Source organism: Octopus sinensis, linkage group LG13 (genome assembly GCF_006345805.1).
Source record: "Octopus sinensis linkage group LG13, ASM634580v1, whole genome shotgun sequence".
Classification (NCBI taxonomy): domain Eukaryota; kingdom Metazoa; phylum Mollusca; class Cephalopoda; order Octopoda; family Octopodidae; genus Octopus; species Octopus sinensis.
Window position 1 is genome coordinate 67864209 of NC_043009.1, and position 25676 is coordinate 67889884.

Here is a 25676-nt window from a genome sequence, read left to right on the forward strand (position 1 = left end):
AGTTACAGGTAATAAAGGCCCACCTTTGTAAACTTAAACACAAATGGATACACACACGCATATATATATATACGTATATATGCGTTTATATGTGTGTGTTTATATGTGTTTGCGTGTGTTCATATGCACTAATGGTGGGGAATCTTTCATCGGTTTCGACACTGAACATTCGGGTATTCAATCAGCTGAAATTCTTGTAGTCGTTAAATAAACATGAAAGTGGCTGACAGGTTACCTTATATCATGTTTATGCCGAATCAGCGTGAGACAGTATGTTACAAGGCTGGGCCTTTCAATCACATGGGAAAAAGATATGGGAAAGGATATTTGCCCTGAATATCATACCGGGTAATTGAACCAGTTACAACACAAAACAAAACTAGGAACCCCGCGAAGTGGGATGACCACGACAGTGAGTGTCGCCGGCCATCGTCCGCAACAACACGCCATTTGTCCACCATCACCACCACATCTTCGGCACTTATTTTTTTTTCATTTTCTTTGTTTCCTTGTAATAAAATCGTGATTCAATCTTTATGTAAATAAAAAAAAGTTTTATAACTTACGAAAAAGAAGAGAATATTAATAAACAACACGTTTGTTTTTCTATAGAATTCCCACTAAAAATAGACAATTAATGATGAAAGTAATGTTAAAGAAGACAAACATGAAACACAAACGAAACACAATGAAAATACACTCCCGGAAGTATACATCTTAGAATCAAAACGTTGAGTTTCCGGTGGTAATGTCTACACCGGTCACACTAGTCCTACCGATATAAAGGACCATTATTAGACGCTGGCATCGCTTCGTCCTATACAACAAAAGATCTAGAAACATCGATTATGGATTTCAAGACTTTTTTGTTTCGAACAAATCGCAAAGATACACTCTTCTCTTTTTTATCTTTAATTTGTTACAGTCCATGGCCATGCTGGAGCACCGCCTTGAAGAGTTTTTAATCGAACGAATCGACCCCGGGGTTTGTCTTTTTTAAACATGGTACTGATTCTATCTTTCTCTTATGCCAAAGCACTATGTTACAGGAACGTAAACGAAACAGCACCGGTTGTCAAGCAGTGATAGAAGGCGAGTACAAGCTCAAATTCATACACTCACAGATATATACATACATACATTTGTGCGTATTTATACATATTTATAGATAGACAAGCTTAAGGTGAACCGCTCTACGCGCGGGTGAGGGTGTGGTTGTTACTTTCGGTTGCTTCCTTTCTGTTTCTTATCGCCACATTCTCCCCCTTTGTTTCTCTCTCCTTCCTCTCTCACTTTCCCACTCTCTTACTCTTCCTTTCTCTCGGACTCTCCCTCGCGATCTCTTACTCTCTATTTTGCTTAATATATCTCTCTCCCATCTATAAAAACTTAGGTTTCCGCTCTTAAAATAATTATCCACTTCCACTTTACCATGTTGAAAATTAGATTAAAATCGGGCAAAAGATGTCCAATCAAAAATAACTTAGTGGTGCGCCAATCCACATCGATAAAATAACTTAGCGGTTCGCCAAACGTGATCGATAAAATAACCTAGCGGTTCGACAAAGAAGCATTAAATCAATTGATATTGGGTTTTGCAGTAAACTATCTTCAAATTAAATCCAGAAGGTAGGCCTATTTTTTGAAGTGTTTATTGCTTTGCGCGTGTATATTATCGTAGGATTGGTGGTTTTTGAAGCTTTCACTTTCATCTTTGAGAAGCGGTATTTTTACCCTTCTTTTATTCAAATATATATATATATATATATATATATATATATATATATATTATATATATATATTATATATAATATATCCTTGGATCTTTCCTTTTCCCATGTTTCTGACAAAGAGCTCCGCTCGAAACGTTGAATCCTCCTTCTTTCTTCCCTTTCCTGGGCGTCCAATAACACTATACTTGTTCCACGTCCTCGCGTTGTTGTGTTTTCTCTGTGTTTTCATGTTTCATGAAAATTTCTATAAATAGAAAATCTTTTTTGTCTCCTCTCAACTGAATGTACTTCCCAACCTTCTAGTTGTTCAAAATAACTTAAAGAATATTCTTCAGTCAGAACATAAACTCTACTACCTTAATGTTCTTAAAAATTAAATCGACATCTTTGTCTATATAACAACCTTCGCAATAATGTTATCAGTTGATATGAAAATTATGTATTAATGGAAAACCTCTGTAAATGGCTGATGATTGCTCAACATTTTAAAACCGTTGTGATACTTACAATATTTAATAAAATGATGTAGCGTGAAACGATCGTACCAAATTACCGGAGATATTCTTGTTGCTTATTTTGATTATAATCACCCCATGGATTTATATGGATAACACCATACAAAATTCTGGTGAATCTAACTTAAGTACCATATTCATTTGAATCTAAATTTTGCTGAACTTATATATATATATATATATATATATATATATATATATATACACGACGGGCTTCTTTTAGTTTCTGCCTATCAAATCCACTCACAATTCTTTAGTCGGAAAACATTTTCGTAAAGTACCATGCAGTGGGACTGAACCCGTAACCATATGTTTGAGAATGAAACTTGGTATAAAATAGAAAAAAATCTCGAGTTTTCAATTGGAGATATTTACAAATATATACTCTCATGTATCAATTAATTAAATGATCCAGGGACTGCATTTAATGAAGAATTTCAAATGTAAAGTTAAGCCTACAAAGTACAGCATTTAATGCGGACCCACTGTGAAATAGAAACAAATGTAAATGAATGTTTTTATCTCTCCGTGGGTAGAATCTGTGAGATAGGATCTGAAAGACTGAGACGAGATTCGGAATGTCATTAGAGACCAGAAACCCCGCTGCAGCCGACCGCGGCGATGCTAATAGCTTCGATCCGTTTCGAAAGAATAGAAAGTGGTCGTTCTTGTTTGGGTTGGTTTAGTAATGAGACTTAATGCTTAATTGATAATGCACCACACAGCGGGGACCTTTGATGGGAGACGAGCGAGGATCGAGAAATTAATGCCATACATATATACATGCATGCATACATACATATATTTATATGTATATATATATATATATATATAATATATATATATATATATATATATATATATAAGTATACACATAGATATATATACATATTTATGTGTGTGTGTGTGTATGTATTATGTATGTATATTTATGTACGCACACACTCACTGTATACATTTATATACCAAAACATTTCTAGACTACTCATATTGTGTGTACGTATATGTGTGTGAGGCTGTGTGTGTGTATGTGTGTGTTTGTGTGTGTGTGTGTGTGTGTGTGTGTGTGTGTGTGTGTGTGTGTGTGTGTGAGTCTTTGTGTGTGTGTGTTTGTAGCATCCGATGCAACAACGCAAACGGTTGTTTGTTAGGCGGCGAGCTGGCAGAATTGTTAAGCACGCCGGGCGAAATGCTTAGCGGTATTTCGTCTGCGTTACGTTGTGAGTTCAAATTCCGCCGAGGTCGACTTTGCCTTTCATCCTTTCGGGGTCGATAAATTAAGTACCAGTTACGAACTGGGGTCGATGTAATCGACTTAATACCTATGTCTGTCCTTGTTTGTTCCCTCTGTGTTTAGCCCCTTGTGGGTAATAAAGAAATAGGTTGTTTGTTAGTCTAACGCATGCTTTATCTAATAACCGCTTTTATCGGTTTAGTTCCATGCCATTCCAACAAACAGTTCTACCTTTTCTTTGCACAGTCTATCTAGGATTAAATTATGTAATGTGTCCCAACAACAGAATTTTTATTCTATTTCCTATAGTATCGAATTTCTTTTTCTGTGTTTAAACCGCTAGGGTGAGATTTTGTGGGTATTTGACAGTTATTCCTGTCAGGTAAAGGGACGGTTTAGATGCCAGAAATAACTGCCAAATCTCCTTACTTAAGCGTTCCTTATATCGTTCCCAATATTCACTTCTTAGTTTTAAAAAATGTCATGAGGGCTGGTTTCCCGGTTTCAATGGCGTATATGTTCCCCGCCCGGATAGGACGCCGGTCAGTCGGAGGATAACTCATTTTTGCCAGCTGAGTGAACTGGAGAAATGTGAAACGAAGTGTTCAGCTCAAGAATGCAATGCGTCACCATGTGCAGGAATTGAAACCACAATCTTGCAATCATGAATCCAACGCCCTAACGGCTAAACCATGCGTCTCCACTATTCATTTCCTAGGGTGAATATTAGAACGGTATAGGACTGAATAAGGCGGCGAGCAGGCAGGATCGTTAGCACGCCGGTATTTCGTCTGTCTTTACGTTCTGAGTTCAAATTCCGCCAAGGTCGACTTTACCTTTCATCCTCTCGGGGTCGATTAAATAAGTACTAGTTACGCACTGGTGTCGATGTAATCGACTTAATCCGTTTGTCTGTCCTTGTTTGTCCTCTCTGTGTTTAGCCCCTTGTGGGTAATAAAGAAATAGGTATAGGACTGTGTACAGAGCTAATATATAATCGTTGGAGTAAATTAACTGGAAAAATATTGGCCTCAGCTATTTAATGAAGCCGAAACTGGATACAGGCGCCAAGAGATGATTTGGAACTTCGGAAGATTTTCTTTCCTTTTTCTTTTACCCTTTCGCTTTCTTTTTTTTTTTAGTTGTTTTATAATATAAACATCCAGCTTGGTCCAAATAGTGAGTGTTGTCCACCCGTCGGCAACCGAGCAATAATTACAGAATCGGTTATGGTTGTATTTTATTTCCTTACAAAACCTTAGAAATTAAACGTCTCCACAAGAACCATGGTTTTGGTGTAACTCTTTATATAACGAAGCCACGTTGTGTCCAGAAGTGACTCATTGATACCACACTCGTACCAATAATATTAAATATATTTGTTTGTTTAGTCCCAAGTCAGCTCTTCTTAAGACCTAGTGTATCTAGGACTACGTTACTCTATGTTCCTTTTTCGTTTTTAAAACAGCAGGAAGTCACTTGAAGGAATTTAGCGGTTATTACGACAGACCAAACAACGGTAGATATTCCCGCTCCAGTTTTAGGCAAGCAATGTAGATAAGATTTAATTCCTGGCCATTTCCATAATAATAACTAGAACCATTTCAGCACAATCAGATACCAAACGATTAGTCTGTTATTGATATTTCGGTTCTCATGCCACTTCATTTCCATTGGTTACAAGACAATGCATCCAATTCCGCTTTCCAATTCAGACAATTGCCACAACAAACAACAGGGAAAAAAATTTGGAAATCATGCAGAATGGGATTGTAATTCTGTATTCTGAATGGCAATTCCAACTTATCGAAATTGACAAATTATGTAATCGGCTAACGGCGTTGATTAATTAAATAAATAATTAGTTCATTGATTAATATCCGTTAATTGTCACCGGTTCCCGCGCTTTTGGCAATGGCTGCCGACAAAAAGGAAGTGTTTACTTCCTCTCTTTTTATATAGAGAGAAAAATTACATTGAAGAGAATAAACACTGATTTGCAACACGGAGAATAAACTACTTGAAGCCAGGATTTACGTGACACATATTCAATTCCCTTTGTATGAATTGAGTACAAAGTACTCAGGTCCAGAGTACTAACCCAGTACTCAGCCCTTGTCACTGGCCAGTTGTGTTCCTCTGTTCCCCGAATAGGTGCAATTCACACCTTGTACTGTAAGAGTATTGTGCGAGTACTCGGAGTGCGGTATAGATAGTTAGCCATCTGCTTGGACTCGCCTTTCACTTGTGGCTTGCCCTTGTCTCCCACTCACCCATCCACGACAGAAACGTTCCCATGTCTGGTTTGTGTCTTCTTTTAGAATAATAAAGAAATCGTTGTAATTGCTTATTGCCGTTTCGTAAAAGTGGACTTAATAAGAGCCACGGAAATATGCAGCTTATACTTGTTATTGTCGTTGCTGTTTGTTTGTTAAGTGAAGCGGTCTTTGTCCCATTAGTGGGAGAAGTCCGAAACGTGGTCCTTTGCTATTCGTAAGACCCGCAGAAGAGAAAGCAGGTCAACCCCCGACACCGAGAGCATCGACGGATGGATGAATGCGCATCCAGGTTCAGCGGTTGCGTAGGAAGTCGGGGGCAAGAAACAGGAAGAAAGAGTGAGAGAAAGTTGGGGCGAAAGAGTACAACAGTGGTCGCCACTACCCCCTGCCAGAGCCTCGTGGAGCTTTAGTTGTTTTTACTCAATAAACACACACAACGCCCGGTCTGGGAATCGAAACCGCGATCCTCCGACCGCGAGTCCGCTGCCCTAACCACTGGGCCTTTGCGCCTCCACTGTCGTTGCTGTTACCGTTATTGTTTCCCAGTCTCAAATCGTTGCTGTTGTTGTTTGTTTGTTCGTTTTCATTGGTTTGGTCTGCAGGAAGAGGACTGTGTCCATGACCTTGGCAGACCAGACAGAGTCCATGAGCATGTGTGGTTGGTGGACAGGATAAGGTACTTGTTGTACGGTTCGCTTGGTGCAGACACGGGGATGGCTTGGTAGAGGTTTGGTTTTCAAAGCAGGAGTGATGTCAATGTGAGTTGAGTCGATCGTAGATGCGAGCAAGAAATAAATTTGGTTGATGTAAGAGAGTTGAGGACAACAAAAGCTTCATTTTCTGCACCGACAATATCAATAGGGGAGGAGTGAGAGCGACAAGAAGAGTTGTAAGCGTTTAAGTCACCGAAGGCGGTTACTTGAGAGACGTGACATAGATATAGGAAGAGATATTGGGAGTTGCTGGTTGTTAGAAGTGTTCTGTTCGGAGAGTGGCAGAAGATATATCTGGCGAAATGGACGGAAGGGAGTTTAAGCCACAATAAATTGAAGTGTTGGTTGCTTGCTAAGTGACGGGGAGAATGGAATCTACAATGTTCTTGCAAGCTTTGAAATGTAAATTAAACACAGAGTCTAACATGCAGGGATAGGCTGCGGATAAGGATTAAAACATTTTTTACTCAAAAAGGAATAGGATGTGTGTTTTATATATTTGTAACAGGTGATGATCTGATTTGGAACGGACTTCTTTAAAATCCGTTCTTTAGACTAGAGAGAATATTGTTTGGTTAAATCGGTAGAAAACCTAACATTTGTAGGGGTGACCTGTATTTAATGACTCGACACCTAAAACGTATATTGCTTGTAGTGGAGGCGCAATGGCCCAGTGGTTAGAGCAGCGGACTCGCGGTCATAGGATCGCGGTTTCGATTCCCAGACCGGGCGTTGTGAGTGTTTATTGAGTGAAAATACCTAAAGCTCCACGAGGCTCCGGCAGGGGATGGTGGTGATCCCTGCTGTACTCTTTCACCACAACTTTCTCTCACTCTTAATTACTGTTTCTGTTGTACCTGTATTTCAAAGGGCCGGCCTTGTCACTCTCTGTGTCACGCCGAATATCCCTGAGAACTACGTTAAGGCTACACGTGTCTGTGGAGTGCTCAGCCACTTACACGTTAATTTCACGAGCAGGCTGTTCCGTTGATTCGGATCAACCGGAACCCTCGTCGTCGTAACCGACGGAGTGCTTCCATATTGCTTGTACGGTATATTACATTGATAAGCAAAGAATGAAAAACAAAGTCGACACTTGCAGTTTCGGATGTGTTGGGCAAAATGCCGAGTGACGGCTAAATATTGCAAAGCACTTAGTGAAGCGCTTTCCCAGTTTTGACACGAAAAACCTTTAAAACTGAGCTAATATCAAGAGTTACATTTAAAATTCTTTGTGATGTAACCCTGGTTTAATGTCGGAAGTCAGAGGACCTGACCGAATTATCAATTCGTCTGCACACAAAAACAAATTTATTGCGAGCAACAGTTAATAGCTTTTTAACACACAAATATATATATATATATGTATGTATGTATGTATATATGTATTATGTATCTATTATGTATGTATGTATGTATGTATGTATGTATGTATGTATGTATGTATGTATGTATGTATTATGTATGTATGTATATAAATATAATTATATATAATATATGTGTGTGTATATATATACATATATAATGAATGTTATATATATATATATATATATATATATATATACATACTTGTGTTGCGGGTGGTTAAGCATCCGAAGTATAATTCCAAATACATCACGGCGTATATACCATTTCGTAGAGTGAGTGATTGGAAAATGATGCAATTAGAAAATGTATTTATTTTGTGACATTCAAAAGATGTATACATGTAGAAAAAATACATTAACTCTCGAAGTGAGTTATGATTATAGTGAACATCGACCTAAATACATTGTTCCGAAAGACACGGGTTCAAAAAAGTCAATAACTTTATCACAAAAAGTAATAATAACGAATTCATCTCTTCATTGTCAAAGAGGATTAAAAGAGCAAAGCACAACCCAAATTTCTTCGGGAACTCAATTTTTGCGCGGAAATCGGCTCGCATACAGAAATGCACGTCGCTATATATATATATATATATATATATATATATATATATATATATATATAAGTTCAGCAAAATTTAGATTCAGATGAATATGGTTAAAGGCACCAGAATTTTGTATGGTATTATCCATATAAATCAAATGGGGTGATTATAATCAAAATAATCAAAATAAGTAACAAGTATATCCAAAGTAGAGTAGTACAATTGTAGCATGAAAATGAAGTAGCATGAAACAATTGTACTACTCTACCATGGATATACTTGTTGCTTATTTTGATTATATATATATATACATATATATATATTATATATATACATATATATATATATATATATAATATATATATATATATATATATATATATATATATATATATATATATATATATATATATATATATATATAGATTACACGTATAATATATATATTTATATATATTAAGTGAGGGCACTGGCCTTGAGCGTTAGGAGTTTATCACTCGTGAAAGAGAGAATGTGTGTACATGTATATATGTATGTACTTACGTATATATGTATGTATGTATGTATGTATGTATGTATGTATGTATGTATGTATGTATGTATGTATGTATGTATATTACCCACTCATACGCTTGCCAACTGAGGAGCTCCAATAAGCCCCAAACATCCTTTGCTCCCGGAAGTTTACTTGTTATATTTTCCATATTTTTCAAAAATTGCATTCGATTTCATCAGAGTTATTTCCACCTTTTTTTATGTTTCCAACTTTTGACTATCCCTAAAATTTCCTCTGCAAACTGCCTGGATAATCTCAGATAATCGTTGCTTTTCAATTCAATGCATCACACGTGTGAAACTTCCCCATTGTTTGTTTGCTTTTATATATTTTCTACAGAGTTTGATTGTAAAAAAAAAACAAAACATTTCGTTTTTATGGCCTTTGTTTCTTCGATAGAAGATTAATATGATTTACGATTTAGTCAATAAAATACAGATGTTCTATTTTAGTTTTTTCCAGAGTTGTTTCGTCTGCCAAATAACAGCTCACCTTTCATTTCATTTCATTTACATTTCCTTTTTTTTAGATGTGCCAACAGAAGTTAAAGTTCATATTTATATTAGCAGTTTCGACTCCATTCGTGAATCGGCTATGGTAAGCTGACATTCAATTCAATTATTATTTATTACACTCAGTTTTACTTTTTATTAAGGATAAACAGATACGATTTCTCGATAAATAAAAACTTTGATCCTTATTAATTCGCGCATTATTCAGCGTCAAAAAAAGCAGAACCCTAACTTATATGAGAAATATATGCATGTGCATGTACATATGCGTGTATATTCGGGTATATATGCACGCGTGTATGTATGTATGTATGTGTGTGTGTCTGTGTGTCTGTCTGTCTGGCTATATGTATATATGCATGTATGTCATTATTCAGTTTATTTCAAAATTTCTTACCAATAGAGAAAGAACTGGTTTCTAACCTAGATTTAAGGCTCCTTCATTGGAATTTCAACATCAACAGCAGGGTATTTTTGTATGTATGTATGTATGTATGTATGTATGTATTTATGCATGTATGTATGTATGTATGTATGTATGTATGTTATGTATGTATGTATGTATGTATGTATGTATGTATGTGTTGGTTTGCCAGTTATATTCGTGCTTTACTTTTTTGTTTCATTTATTCTCATTTTTAGTTTTTATCAACAATTTTAACATATCAGCGAATGATATATTCTCCTTTAATATTCCGCCAAGAGGCGAGCAGGCAGAAACGTTAGCACGCCGGGCGAAATACTCAGCGGTTATTTCGTCTGTCTTTATGTCACTTTGCCTTTCATCCTTTCGTGGTAGAGAAATTAAGTACCAGTTGTGTACTGGGGTCGATCTAATCGACTGCCCCCCTTCCCAAAATTTTCGAGAAGAAAGGGATATATTCTCCTACAATATTCCGCCAAGAGGCGATCTGTCAGAAATCTTAGCACGGGTTATCTCGTCTGTCTTTACGTTCTGAGTTCAAATTCCGCCGAGGTTGAATTTGCCTTTCATCGTTTCGGGATCGATAAATTAAGTACCAGTTGCGTACTGGGGTCGATCTAATCGACTGACCCCCTCCCCCAATATTTCGGGCCTTGTGCCTAAAGTAGAAAAGAATATTCCGCCAAGATCGAGTTTGCCTTTCACTCTTTTGTGATCGATAAAATAAGTACCAGTCACGCTCTGGGCTCTATATAATCGATTAACCCCTTCCACCCTAAATTGCTGCTCTTGTGCCAAAAATATATTTTCCTTCATTGTTCACGACTTCTGACCAACAATCCAATAACTTGTTCCATGTCATTGTTGAACAAATCGCCTCGCAGACTGTTGCAAAGCGACTGTAAAAAGTAATAATCTGAAGGTGCCATATCAGAAGAATAGGATGAGTGTGATAGAGCATCTATATTCGTGCTCTTGGATAGCATTTTTGGTCACATTGGCGACGTGGGGGCTGGAGTTTGTCTCTTTTATTCTGGCCGCGTGGCTTCCATACACCGAGAGACGGACGATGGCGCATCTCGAGAGCATCCCATGTGCTGGACCAACTTCCTAATTGATTAGTGCAGATACTCTTCGATGATCTCGTTCAATCGTTTCCCATTGAAGTGAACAAGTCGGTCGGTGAAAATACTGAGATCGAATTCCACCCACTCCTCCGTGAACCGTGAAAACCATTTCTGTGCACTTTTTTCAGTATTAGCACAAATTTCTTGAGTGGTTTTGGCAGCTTTAGAACCTTGATTGAAAGCGAATAGAAGCAGGTGTCTCATTTTTCTCGTTATATTCTAAAATGAAGCAAAATTTATTCAAATTTCAAAAGTAACAAAGAAACTTTGCCGAGGAAGAATAGAACTGCTAAAGAAAAGCATAAAGCTTTGCGATAAAAGTGTTTTTCGTGTTAATTCAAATAACATTGGAAAGAAACGAACGGATTTATCAGACAAGCCAACACATATGTGCTCGTTTGCTTGTGTGTGTGTGTGTGTGTGTGTGTGTAAGTGTTTGTATGCATGAGAATGGGGCGTGCAAATGAAAACCCTAAAATTTTGGGAAGCGAGGCAAAGAAAACTTTTGAACATCCTCTTGAAAAATTGGGTTTCCACCTCCCGAGCAAATTTCGTCCCACACACGTGTGTGTGTGAGAGAGAGAGAGAGAGAATGTGGAGAAAGAGAGAGAGAGAGAAAGAGAGAAAGAGAGAGAGAGAGAAAGAGAGAGAGATTTCTTGCAGTGTCTGTTTCTTATTTTATATGAGATTCTTGCTTCACTCACACCTGAACCATTTTACCTTTCCGTCATCCAGGACTACACAATGAACTTCATAATAACGCAGAAATGGACTGACCCCAGATTGAATTACACTGGGATGAGTAATGCAGAGATTCTAGAACTCGACACCCGTATCATGAATTGTATTTGGGTGCCTGATTTATATTTCGCTAACGAAAAAAAGGCGTCCTTCCATGAGGTGACAGTACCGAACAAGATGATGCACCTCCATCGGAATGGGACAGTGGTATATCGTGCACGGTAAGTAAGAGAGATTTTGTTGAGGAATTTCTTCTTATTATTATTGCCGTTAAGAAGGCATACCCGTTAGCGTGACAGTCAATATGTTTAGCGGCACTTCGCCCATCTTTACGTTCTGAGTTCAAATGCGCCGAGGGCGACAATGCCTTTCATCCTTCCAGGGTCGATAAAATAAGTACCTGTTGAATACTGGGGTACATGTAATTGACCAGCCACCTCCCCCAAAATTTCAGGTCTTGTGCCTATAGTAGAAAGGATTATTATTGTTGTTAAGAAGGCGGTGGGCTGGCAGAATCGTTGGCACGCCGGGCGAAATGTTGAGCGGCATTTCGTCCGTCTTTACGTTCTAAGTTCAAATTCCGCCGAGGTAAACTTTTACCTTTCATCCTTTTCGGGTCGACAAAATACGTACCAGTCATATACTGGAGTTGATGTAATCGACTTTCCACCTTCCCAAAATTCCTGGTCTTGTGCCAACATTCGAAAGCATTATTATGTAGGATTGTTTAAGGCGGTGAGCTGGCAGAATCGTTAGCACGCCAGGCGAAATGCTTTGCGCCTTTTCGTCCGTCTTTACGATCTGAGTTCAAATTCCGCTGAGGTCGACTTTGCCGTTCATCCTTTCGGGGTTGATAGATTAAGTACCAGCTGAACACTGGGGTCGATGTAATCGACTCATCCTCACCTCCCCCAAGCTGCCCTTGTGGAAAAAAATTGAAATAATTATTATGTAGGAATGTGGATTGGTAGAATCGTTGCATTTCGTGCAAAATGCTTTGTGATATTTCTTCCTGCTCTTTACGTTCTGAGTTCAAATCCTACCGAAACTAACTTTGCTTCCCCCCCCCACACACACACACGCACAACGCTATGGTACAAGATATTTTCCTAAGAAATCAAATAATCTCAAAGCGAAATTGTTAACCATGCAGCCATATTGGAGCTCAATGACTGTTAACCAATTTCTTGAATATGCACGTGATAACCTATCTACCAACAGACAAACATAGCAATCTATCGATCAGTCTACCTATTTTTATACCCAAAAACATTTACAGAGTAAACATATATTAGTCATAATGAGGATATTTAAACCTCTTCTAGGGATAATGTATTAAATTTTGAAAAAGTAATTCTTCAATGAATATATAGAATATCGTAAAATATCGAACATTTTTATCGAGTTAGAAGAGAGATCTAATGGATGCAAATCAGTTTATTAATTAATCAACATTTTCACCAACAATTGTTTCATTTCACAAACAAAATTCTCTCTCTCTCCCTCCTTCTATCTCTCTCTCCCTCCTTCTCTCTCTCTCTCCCTCCTTCTCTCTATCTCCCTCCTTCTCTCTCTCTCTCTCTCTTTCATTCTCTCTTTTTCTATTTTCAAGGCTAACAATGACATCGGCATGTCCAATGACACTTGAGAAATTTCCACTCGATACGCAGGTGTGTTCAGTCGTCATTAAAAGTTGTAAGTATTATTTCTCTTCTTCTAGCCCCTGTGGCCAATAAAGTATTACCCTATCACTCTACTGCTAGCCCTTGCGGCCAATATAGAAAGCAATATTTCTCTTCCTGCCTCCTGATAAAAACCTAATGGAGACTTCATTTTTGCGCTGTTTCGATTGGTACTATTCCTGCTGTTAATGGCAATGTTGAGATTTTGCTGACTGCCTGCATTGGGAAAACTTTGCAAACATAGCAAACAAGATTGTGCAACATTGTTCTTTACATTCTGGTTTCAAGTCCCGCCGAAGTCAACCTTACCTCACATCATATCTTTGGGGTCGACATAGTACCAGTCAACTACTGGTCGATATAAATCGACTTAACCTTTCCTGAATTTCTGATTTTGTGCTTCTATTGTGCTACGAGTGGCCGGATCCTTAGCATATCGAAGAAGTGCTTAGACTAATTTTTCCTGCTTTATGTTCTAAATCCCATTTACGCCAAGGTTGACTTTGCCTTTCATCCTTTCGGGGTCGATAAATTAAGTACCAGTTGCGTACTGGGGTCGATTTAATCGACTAGCCCCCTCACCCAATATTTCGGGCCTTGTACCTAGAGTAGAAAAGATTAATATGTATATATACATATATATATATATATATATATATATATATATATATACCCTGATGATTTTCCATACAAGGAATTTAAAATGCAAAATTATATATTTATATATGATTTGTAATTTAAATTTTGCTTGTGAAATGAAACAATTGTTGGTGAAAATGCTGATTTATTAATAAACTGAATTGCATCCATTCGATCTCTCTTCTAACTCGATAAAAATGTTTGATATGTTACGATATTCTATATATTCGTTGAAGAAATGCCCCTTCAAAATTTAATATATTATCCCTAGAAGAGGTTTAAATATACTCATTATGACTAATATATATATATATATATATATACTACAAAATTAGAGAATGGAGAAATATACTTAAATCAGTAAAACATCAACTATCCGATGATACTCAATCCATACTTTAATACACCATTACATATGAGTAAAGGCAATACATAAAATGAAATGAGATATACAGTAATAGTAAAAAGATAAAGAGATATAAGTAAAAAATTTTCAAATATAATATGCAAATAATTTGCATATTATATTTGAAAATTTTTTACTTATATCTCTTTATCTTTTTACTATTACTGTATATCTCATTTCATTTTATGTATTGCCTTTACTCATATGTAATGGTGTATTAAAGTATGGATTGAGTATCATCGGATAGTTGATGTTTTACTGATTTAAGTATATTTCTCCATTCTCTAATTTTGTAGTATTAATTTACGGTAATATTATTACCTTTACCCATATAATGCAATAGATGAACTGATTGTTTGACAATTTTTTAACATCTATGTATTAATTTTGTTGGGTACCTATCTAGCAGTATATTGGATATATATTATCCCATGGTGGGTTGAATTTTCAACCCCTATCTCATTTTATAACCTATATATATATATATATATATATATATTATATATATATACATATACATACACGACGGACTTCTTTCAGTTTCCGTCTACCAAATACACTCGGATGTCGGTTAGGATAGAAAACACTTGCCCAGGGTGCCATACAGTGAGACTGAACCTAAATGCATGTGGTTGGGAAGCAAAATCGATGTTTCTAAACCAACTAATTATTGATATTCAATTTTTTCAAAGTAAAATTCTGGAAAATTTTGGAACGTTCTTGGATTTGTGGGTGATTTCTTTTAGGTTGATTTTCCTAATTCTTTATTCTGTTTTTTTTTTTTAATATATTGGGATTTTTCCAAGCACTAGGTTTATCACACTTGGTATCGAGGATTATAAGTTTTGGGTTGTTTTTTTTGTTTTTAATACAAGAACCTCAATTCTATATTATATGTCAAGGCTAAGGGCTATGATCTAGTCTTGTTATTTATAAGATTTTATGTATAATTCGTATTTCTATAATTATTAGTAATATTGTTTGATACGAAGATATAAATTTTATAGTGCATTTCATGTTTATTCCATTTTGTCTGTTTTTAGAACTATCTTGTTTGACTCCTTTAAATATTCTTTATACTGTTCACCATTTTCTGCTGGAAGCTATTGTTTATGTTCTTCGATGTTATGTTTTTCGCCGATTCATAGACATCCGTTTCAAAAGTTTCGAGTAGTTTGTTGCTTGGTGGATATTTCCGGTTCCTGAAGCAGAACTTCGTTTCTCTACATGTATGTTCTTTGTCTTCCTTGTCGAAAAAGAACGTCTCCTCAAACAGCGCATCCTTTCAACGAAGACTTCTGCGCTGTGCGTTAACCATTTGTTAAAATATTTCTGTTGGCATATTCTTGGTGAAAAAATAAATATCTGGCGGTTATTCATGATTCAGTTGTTACATTTAAGAGTGATTCGATACGAATTTAAAGTAATCTTAAATCGAAAGCGTACTCAATATTAGTTTTCAGAATTCTATATATTCTTGTTATTCTTTTATTCTTTCACTTATTTCAGTCATTTGGCTGCGGCCAGGCTGGAGCACCACCTTTAGTCGGTGAAATCGATCCCAGTACATATTCGTTGTAAGCCTAGAACTTATTCTATCGGCATCTTTTGCCGAACCTCTAACACACCAACATCAGTTTTCAAGCGATGCGGGGAGACAAACACAGACACATAGACACACATACACACTAATATATGTATATATATATATATATATATATATATATATATATATTATATATATATATATATACACACACTAATATATATATATATACACACTATATATATATATATATATATATATATATATATATATATATATATATATATATATATATACGACGTCTACCAAATCCACTCACAAGGCCTTGGTCGGCCTGAGGCTATAGCAGAAGATACTTGCCCAAGTTGCCACGTAGTGGGACTGAAACCGAAACCATGTGGTTGGGAAACAAGCTTCTTACCATACAGTCACGCCTATATATATATATATATATATATATGTGTGTGTGTGTGGTGTGTGTGTGTGTGTGTGTGTGTGTGTGTGTGTGTGTGTATGTATGTATGTATGTATGTATTTATGTATGTATGTATGTATATTACTGATAGTAGAATATTTGAATATCACATATTCACTTTATAGTTTATAGTCTCGCCATCGTGTGATTTATCAAATAATATGGTGAAAATTCAGATTTATGTTGTAATATGCAATTTGTTAAAATAACTAGTTACAATTATGCTCTTAAATTTTTTACTTTTAGACGCTGGTTACCGTTGCTAACTGTGCCTTGGGTGGGGTTGAACGAATTAATAGTGATTATTGTGTAAAATATCTTCAAAACTTTTCGGTGAGGTTTTGTTCAAACACTCCGTTATGAGAAGAAAATTAAAACTTTTTGGTGTGTCCTTTATAAACGGTTATTCTTAAGGCGAAACCACTCTAATGTTGTTTTATAAAAATGGTAAATATTTTTGAAGAAAAGTCATCATCAGGCGCATTTGGTATGTTTTCGTCCCCGTAATCTAGCGCTTCGGCAAAACAAATCGATAGAATAAGTATCGGGCTTTTTAAAGAAATAAGTGCTGATCGGTTGGTTTGACTAAAAGTTCTTCCTGGCGGTGCTCTATCATGGCCGCAGTCTAATGATTAAAACAAACAAAAGATAAAAGAAAAGATGATAAGTGCCACGTCAGTAAACGGCTGGTGGGATATCGTTGGGATATCTATGCACAATTAATGGCAATTATATGGGGGAAATCACAAACTTATTCAGCCATTATCACAACTAACACTAACCCTTTCTATTAGGGACCACAAGGCCTGAAATTTGGGGGAGGAGAATAGTCGATTACATCGATCCCGGTACTCAACTGGTACTCGATTTATCGACCCCGAAAAGATGAAAGGTGAAGTTGACCTCGGTGGAATTTGAACTCAGAACGCAACGACTGGCGAAATAGCGCTAAGCATTTCGTCCAGCGTGTCAACAATTCTGCCAATTCGCTGCCTTAACAGCTAATATTAATAAGAACTGATTTGATTACATTAGATTCGATACATATCAGTTTACGATTAGACATTTGTGGTGATTATCCATTTATAACATTCCAAAGAATTTTCTAAACCAACGTTTATTGGCTTTCAAGCATTAAAAATTCAAAGACAGTGTTCGGAGACAATATCTTATACGAGGTTTCATAAAAAAGTATCGGGAATGTCGCTTTGGTAACTGAGCTAAGGTGCATAGAGTAAAGTCGCTTGGCACAGGTTGACCTTGACACAAAGTCTCTTGCTCCCGTTGTTTGAAGCAGAGCTTGAAATTAAAGTGTGTAGAGTGTGGTCATCTCACCACACCACAGAGACCATGGCAGAGAAAACATGTGTGTGTGCATGAAAATAAACACGGCTTGAAGGTTATTACGGCCAAGAATCTTGCCAAAAATCCAATCCCACTTGAAAGGAACAAGATTCCAAGACAATGAGAAAATCTAAGAGAATGTGAAGAGGCAGTTGTTCGCTATCGCCAAAGAAGGAGTTCCCAGGAATGTTTCCATCAATGGAAATGATGCTGGATAAAGCGTATGGCTTCAGAAGTGGACTCGATTCATAGGAGATTAAATGCCAAATTGATACGTGTTGTTTTCTTTTTATCACACCAGTCCTGATACTTTTCGATCAGACCCCGTACACAACTAAATTCATCCAGTAATTTATGCATTCTTGAGAAAATTTTAATTCTAAAAAATGCAAATACGAAAACACTTAAACTGACAAAGTTAAACTTTTTATATCCACGTATCAGAAAATATCTTCGTAAATATCGAAATTGTATCGCACCAACTGATTCTCGAAATACCAGTAATACATATTTTATTTTACTTCTGAAAATATATAAAACATCTCGAACATATTAAAAACATTGAAGTGACTCCACTTTAATAAAACCCCTCTGGCGTTTTCATAACCGAATACAATATAGCTACATAAAATATGTTTCACTTTTGGTTCCGTCACGGCTCGCTTGCACAAAATCAAATCGAAATATTTTTTTAATAGTTGACAGCTTCTCATGAGACTGTTTAAATACATTCATATTAATCTCGGGGCCAGAGACCTCTATAACACAAAGGTCAGTGCTACGCAACGAATGATATTCAAAAAATAACTGATAAATTATAACTGATTTTTATGAATCTTATAGAATACTAATATGTAATATCCAGTTAATAACACACACAAATACATTCATATCAGTGTGTATGTATGTATGTATGTATGTATTTATGTATGTATGTATGTATGTATGTTTGTATGAATTTATGTATGTGTCAAGATATATATAATAAGCTGTCAACAAATTAATTGTCGACCACTTTTCTTCAAAATGTGTTGCCTACGCAAAAAGAACATCGTCGTCGTCGTCATCAACGCCGTCGTTGTCGTTCTCATCATCATTATTATTGTTGTTGTTGTTGTTGTTGTTGTTGTTGTTGTTGCTGTTGTGATCAAATTCCGTCGAGGTCGACATTGCCTTTCTTCCTTTCGGAGTCGATTAAATAAGTACCAGTGAAACACTGGGGGGAGGGGTCGATGTAATCGACTTATCCCCTCCCCAAAAATTTCGGGCAGGCCTTGTGCCTTTAGTAGAAAGGATTATCATTGTTGTTGTCGTTACTATCATCATCCTCATCATCATCATCACCATCGTCATTAAGGTGGCGAGCTGGCAGAACTGTTAACACGCCAGACAAAAATGCATATCGGCATTTCGTCCACCTTTTATGTTCTGAGTTCAAATTCCGCCGAGGCCGACTTTGCTTCCAGTCCACTTGTAATATTAGCCACATCATCATCATCATCATCACTATCATCACTAATATTGTCATTATTTTTAGGCATAGCATTGTGTTTAAAAAGTTCACTTTGCAACCCCGTAGTTTCAAGTGAAGTCCTGCTTTATTCCTTGGGCAAGTGTCCAAGTGTCTCCAACTACAGCCCCAGTACGACCAAATCTTCCTTAGTAAATTTATCTTTGCGGTAAAATTACGGAGACCTTATTTCACATTGCAATGTCTTCTTGTTCTTTCAGTTGTCTACACTCCAGACAATGTAGTCTTCCGCTGGGAAAAGGGTAACGCTATAACATATAACCAGGAAATGGAAATGGCCCAGTTCGAAATCGGAAACATCCAGAATAAAGACTGCACTGGAGAATTTGAAGGTATGAGTTTATCAAATGTATCTGTAACCCTGACATAAGCAGTACCATTAATACAAAACGACTCTGGGGTTTGAGAGTAATATCTTAACGGAAAACAAGTATCTTTTCAGTTTGCTACCCAAGAAGAGATCGCTATTTAAATGAAACACTAACTAAACTTTGCTCTAATGACATTACATGCGGCTCTTAGCAAGAATCTCTTCATATCTTAGTACACAGAGAAAGTTTATAAGAAATCGCTATTTAAATCAAATACAAACTAGAACTTGCCTGTAATGACTAGTTTATTTGGACGCCGTGTATCAGTGACGTGGTTGATTAATAATTATGAACAACGGGACCTCGACTGGAAAGTCTATGATGAAGCCAATATAGTTTTTAAGCCTTTCGCTGTGGAACTTTATTTATTAATTATTTAATCACGCCTTCAACAAACGCAAAGTTTGAAATTCATTTTAGCTTTCGCGTTTAAGCTCTGGCTCGCGTCTGATCTAAATAGCTATTTGCTAAATGCTATTTTAGTTGATAGAGCAAAATCAGGGTGTGCCTATCCACTGACGAGGGGTCCACATGCCATGAAACAAACCAAGACAATCTCCTGTATTTTTTGTATACCGAGACAAAAACAACTCTTCGTATATGTTGCAAATTTAACTACTTAAAACTTAGTTTAGATTGTCTAATACACGCTAACCTGAGGAAAAGCATATATTAATGATTTAATCATGCCGCCGAAGAAGGTACAGAATGCAAATTAATTTTACCATTACAAGTAACTTCTAGTCTGTGTTCGATTTAAAAGTGAATTTTCTGTAATTTCTTCTCGTCGGTGGAAGAAAGAGGAGGTACATGTCCCTTGATGGGTGGTTGATGAAACTCGTCAGTATAATCTCTTTTTTCCGTACGAAGATGTGCTCGTATCTTTATAAATTTGCAAAATGAGTGTTTGTATGTATATACACACGTATGTGTAAGTTAATGTATATTTACACACACACAAATGTTTGTATGTATCTGTTAAAACGAGATGTCAGTGTTATTTTCAATCTTGCGTGATTTAGACGACAGTTTATTCGCCACACCCTGCATATACACCTGCACAAACATGTATGAAATATATATATTTATATACGCAGACAGGATGTATAATTATGTATAATTAATTGTCTATACACTTGCATATAAAAAGATAAAAATACACATAAACTTGCCATGTGAAACATTAATACAATATAAAATACAGCTACGTATGATACATACATCCATAAACATACACACTGAGAGACCAATGTGTGTGAATATGTATAGATATGTGTTTATATTTATGAATATATATGTAACTACATATAAACATACATACACGACCACACATACTCACATGCTTAGATATAATTATTTCCTATACACACACTCAAATACGCTCCTTTCTTCTTTTATTTCTTCTCTCTACAGAAAACAATTTTACCTGCATCCAAGCCGACATTTACCTTAATCGGAAGTTTGAATTTTTCCTACTCCACGTATTTATCCCTAGCACTTTGATTGTTGTCATTTCTTGGGTATCCTTCTGGTTACCAATTGATGCTGTTCCCGCCAGAATAGCACTGGGTAGTACAACCGTTCTAACGATGATCACGCAACGTCAGAGCACAGCCATATCTCTTCCTCCAGTAAGTTACATCAAAGCCATCGATGTGTGGACAGTATCGTGTTTGGTATTCGTATTCGCGGCATTACTAGAGTACGCTTTGGTCAGCATCTACTCGAGACGAGAAGTAAAACGGATTATGATAAAACTTGTACCTTCTAAGGAAACAAAGGGAAGTTTTATCAAATCGAAATCAGTGAGTATTCCCTTTTCACATATTTACTGCTTAAATATTTGAAAGGCGGCGAAGAGCTGGCAGAATCGTTAGCACGCCGGGCGAAATGCGTAGCCGTATTTCGTCTGCCGTTACGTTCTGAGTTCAAATTCCGCCGAGGTCGACTTTGCCTTTCATCCTTTCGGGGTCGATAAATTAAGTACCAGTTACTCACTGGGGTCGGTCGATTTAAACGACTTAATCCGTTTGTCTGTCCTTGTTTGTCCTCTCTGTGTTTATCCCCTTGTGGGTAGTAAAGAAAATAGGTATTTACTGCTTAAATATTTGAGCTGATAACTCAGCGCGACTGTATGCAAGAGTTTGAATGGAGTTCGCTCTCATATCGATCCCATGTACTCGGTGTTCAAACGGTGTACTGGTACACTGCTTACTTTGATGTTAGTTGGTTTCGGTGTTTTAAGCACGTGGTTGAATATATAGAAAATAGTAAAAAGTGAAAAAACTACAGAAGGCTTGTTTTAAAAGGTTAAAAAATATATATTTGAGTCATTATGTCAGAAGAATGTTATAAATTTTTTTCATACAATGACATAGTTTTTGAAGAAATGACCGGTTTCGCGTTCAGCTTTTCAAATTTCTTCAAAAACTATGTCATTGTATGAAAAAAATTTATAACATTCTTCTGATATAATGACTCAAATATATATTTTTTAACCTTTTAAAACAAGCCTTCTGTAGTTTTTTCCCTTTTTACTATTTTCTATATATTCAACCACGTGCTTTCACACACCAACTTTCTCACCTATATATATATATATATATATAACCGGGGATGTCTCTGTACCTGACTAAAGCGGAGTAAGAATCGACTTCATCAACAATGAACAAGATGTCCACAACATGAATCTGTCTAATGACTTCAAATTACAACTTTTAGAGCTGTTTTAGAAAGCATTCTGATGTATGTACTACGATATGAATGTGTGCATATATGTTTGTGCATGCGTGTGTTTGTGTGTGTGCCTGTATTGCCTATATATATATATATATATATTATAGATATATATATATATATATATAGATACAGAGAAAGAGAGAGAGAGAGCGATAGTAAGTTGCGAGTGTCTCATCATGCGAAATAAAAAAATTATGAAAAGATGGAGGAGAGTGAAGTGATTGTTCGAGTGGTTATAGTTAACCTACTGTTCTGTTATTTCGAATTTCATGTATATAACAAAACCTTGCTTTCAGCAACAATCATCAGATTGGTAGTGCTCAATCTTTCTCAATCTCTCCCTCTCTCTCTCTCTCTCTCTCACTCTCTCTCTCTCTCTCTCTCTCTCTCTCTCTCTCTCTCTCTCTCTCTCTCTCTCTCTCTCTCTCTCTCTCTCTCTCTCTCTCTGCTACAGAATATACGATAGTGATGCCAATATCTTACTGGGTGTATGCATGGAAAATAGCGTAAGGGAGGCAACGATTTATATTTGTTCGGTCGAGTTACTCCCTTAGACTAAACATTTCGGCTTGTCACGTTTGAATTTTATTCAAATTGTAAAATGCTTAATAAATTGTTTGTATGTTTCCAAATGAATTTTGGATCGGCAAATACCTTTCGATCTTATATACATATAATCTACATTTGCTTTTTCAAAATATTAAATGATACTTTCTGAAGTGTGAACATTTGTTAAAAACCTCTGATTTGACGTTTAAATATAATTCGTGTTTGTTGAGACTTGTTACAATGAAACGCATTCTGACTTTACATAAAACTGCCAAGTATTGTTTTGTTCATGCACGGCATCTAATTCTATAATATAAGTCCTTTAAAACATTCCTTCCAGCAGATAACATGAAGGATCACTTGATTAAGTTAATTACAATTCTCATTATGAAAACAAACATACATGCACGCAATTTATTACGTCTTTTAAAATTGAGCAAATTTCAGAATTAACAAACTTAAATCCCTACTCAAAGGGAGTAGATAGATCCCACAGAAACAAAGAATTACAACACCTACATTATATTCTACGAGTATGCCCGATCAAATGTTGACTTTACAAAACCGTATCTTATAGCATAGAGAGATTTCTTTTATTTCTCTGATAACTGGGATTAACATAGATTTTGGTATAGACACGTAACATTAAGTCATGGAGAAGCAAGTTAACCACAACTACGATAACTTTGTGTACTTATGTATATATATAAATAAAAATGAGCTATGGGAACTCAGTGTGGCCAGTGGCATGTATGTGAATCACAGAGACATATACAGGTATATTAAATACCATACAACATGTACACTTGATTTATTAAAATTATCTTTATCTTCCCCGCCAACGGATGTGCCATAATTACCAAATGGCAACTGAAACCGACAAGCTCCGTATGAGAAGGGAGAAACAATCTCAAAGATTCTCTAAAGATGACTTACCGTTAAATGAAATGACAGGCTTTATTGTCTGGAGATAAGAGGACATCGTGGCCACGTGTTTCTGGCTCAAAATCGTTCGTCAACAAAGCAATTGTCCGACCTTATCTCCACCAACCAGGGGACTCGGATTTATACAAAGATGGTAAAACACGCAAGGTAATTTGCATAAATCTTACAAAAATTAGCTAAGGGAAATAACTCAATGTAACCTCCTAGCATGAACAACATTAACAAATACAATTATATCAATTATCATACGGCATAAATTTTTGCTCTGTGAAAATTATTTCTGCCTTTAAATGATGTGGCACAATTACCAAGTAGCGATTCAGTCCAGTTCCGTATGAGATTGTGTTACTGTGTTTCTTTCGTTGTATTTTACGGATTTTTTTCTTTGCTTTTGAGGGGTTTTTGTTTCTTTTTTCTATTTTCTTCTCTCTTTTCTTTTCTTCGAACAGATTACATGGAGTAACGGTACCAGCGACGGTGTCCCCGTTGATGTTCGCACCTCGGAACCTAAATCTAAACTAAAAGCTAAACGAATCGATGTTATATCTCGAGTAGCATTCCCATCGTGCTTTTTTACGTTTATTACACTCTACTGGGTGTTCTATTCACAAAAGTGAACCGAGTAACAAGAAACATTTCTAAAAAATACTGAGAGAGATAAAGCTGAAGCTAACTATGACTGACTTTTAACACAATTAACAAATACCCAACTACAAGTAGGAGGCGGAAGGATAGCAAAAATAGGACGGACAACGCTATATTGTGCTAACATCTCCGCGTTTCTTTTCTCTCTCTCTTTCTCATTTGTTTTTTGCTGTTTTTACCAATTGAATCTCTATTTTAAGCAACAGCAGTCATCTTACAGAACCAAACATTTGTGTTAAATTGCTGTGATATTGTTGGAATATCTCTCTATTACTTTTTATTCATTTTCCTGGGTTTTTTTTTATCTGGAAAACATTTTATTTGTTTCCTTAAAGGGATTTACCAACACTCAATATTTGATTGAAAAAAAAAACGGCAACTACTACGAAACAAAAATCGGAAAAACCATGAGGTGGAGTTAAAATTTGCCACATATATATATATATATATATATATATATATATATATATAACTATTATACAAGGGAAAACTTGTTTTCTGTCTCTTTTTCTCTAACTTCCATTTTTCCATTTCTTTTTTGTTAATTTGTAAAGTTTGTTTTGTTTTTTTCTTTCGAGAGGCTGACGTCAGTTGAAATTCTGGCTAATCCTAAGAAGAGAGAGAATGTATCACTGAATAAGAACAAAGCAGAGATTCAAAAGTTCCGGTTGCTTTCAGGTACATTTATTGACCAATCACAGCAATCCGAGGTTCATCACGTGTGTCTTTCGATAAATACAATAGTAAGATTCCCTCACTCTGTTGCTCCAGCTCCGATTCCGGGATGAAAACAGACAAAAAAAAAACCTACACGCAAGTTAACTCAAAAACCTATTGAACATTGCAGACGACAAATATTCTCTTATTGATACTTCTCATATTGTTTGTTACTGTTACTGTTACTGGGTTTTTTTTATTGATTCACATTATTTATTCCTTCTTCTTTTTTTTTAAATCGAGGTTTCAAAACGAAGAAAAACACAAAAACAGTTGCTCTATGATCTAAAACCAATTTCTTTCATACATTTTTTTTTTTAATATTTTAACGTTCCTCATTT

The 25676-nt window shown here is 36.1% G+C and overlaps 1 protein-coding gene across 1 annotated transcript in view; it reads left to right on the forward strand.

The window, feature by feature from the left end:
* Positions 1-25448, forward strand: part of LOC115218542 (glycine receptor subunit alpha-1-like) — a 355807-nt gene extending 330359 nt beyond the window's left edge. Inside the window, exons 7-12 of the mRNA XM_029788418.2 lie at positions 9472-9539; positions 11741-11967; positions 13359-13441; positions 19570-19701; positions 21154-21545; positions 24423-25448. Coding sequence (XP_029644278.1) covers positions 9472-9539; positions 11741-11967; positions 13359-13441; positions 19570-19701; positions 21154-21545; positions 24423-24590 — 1070 coding nt within the window. The 3' untranslated portion in view covers positions 24591-25448. The remainder of the gene's footprint in view (positions 1-9471; positions 9540-11740; positions 11968-13358; positions 13442-19569; positions 19702-21153; positions 21546-24422) is intronic.
* Positions 25449-25676: the final 228 nt, after the last annotated feature.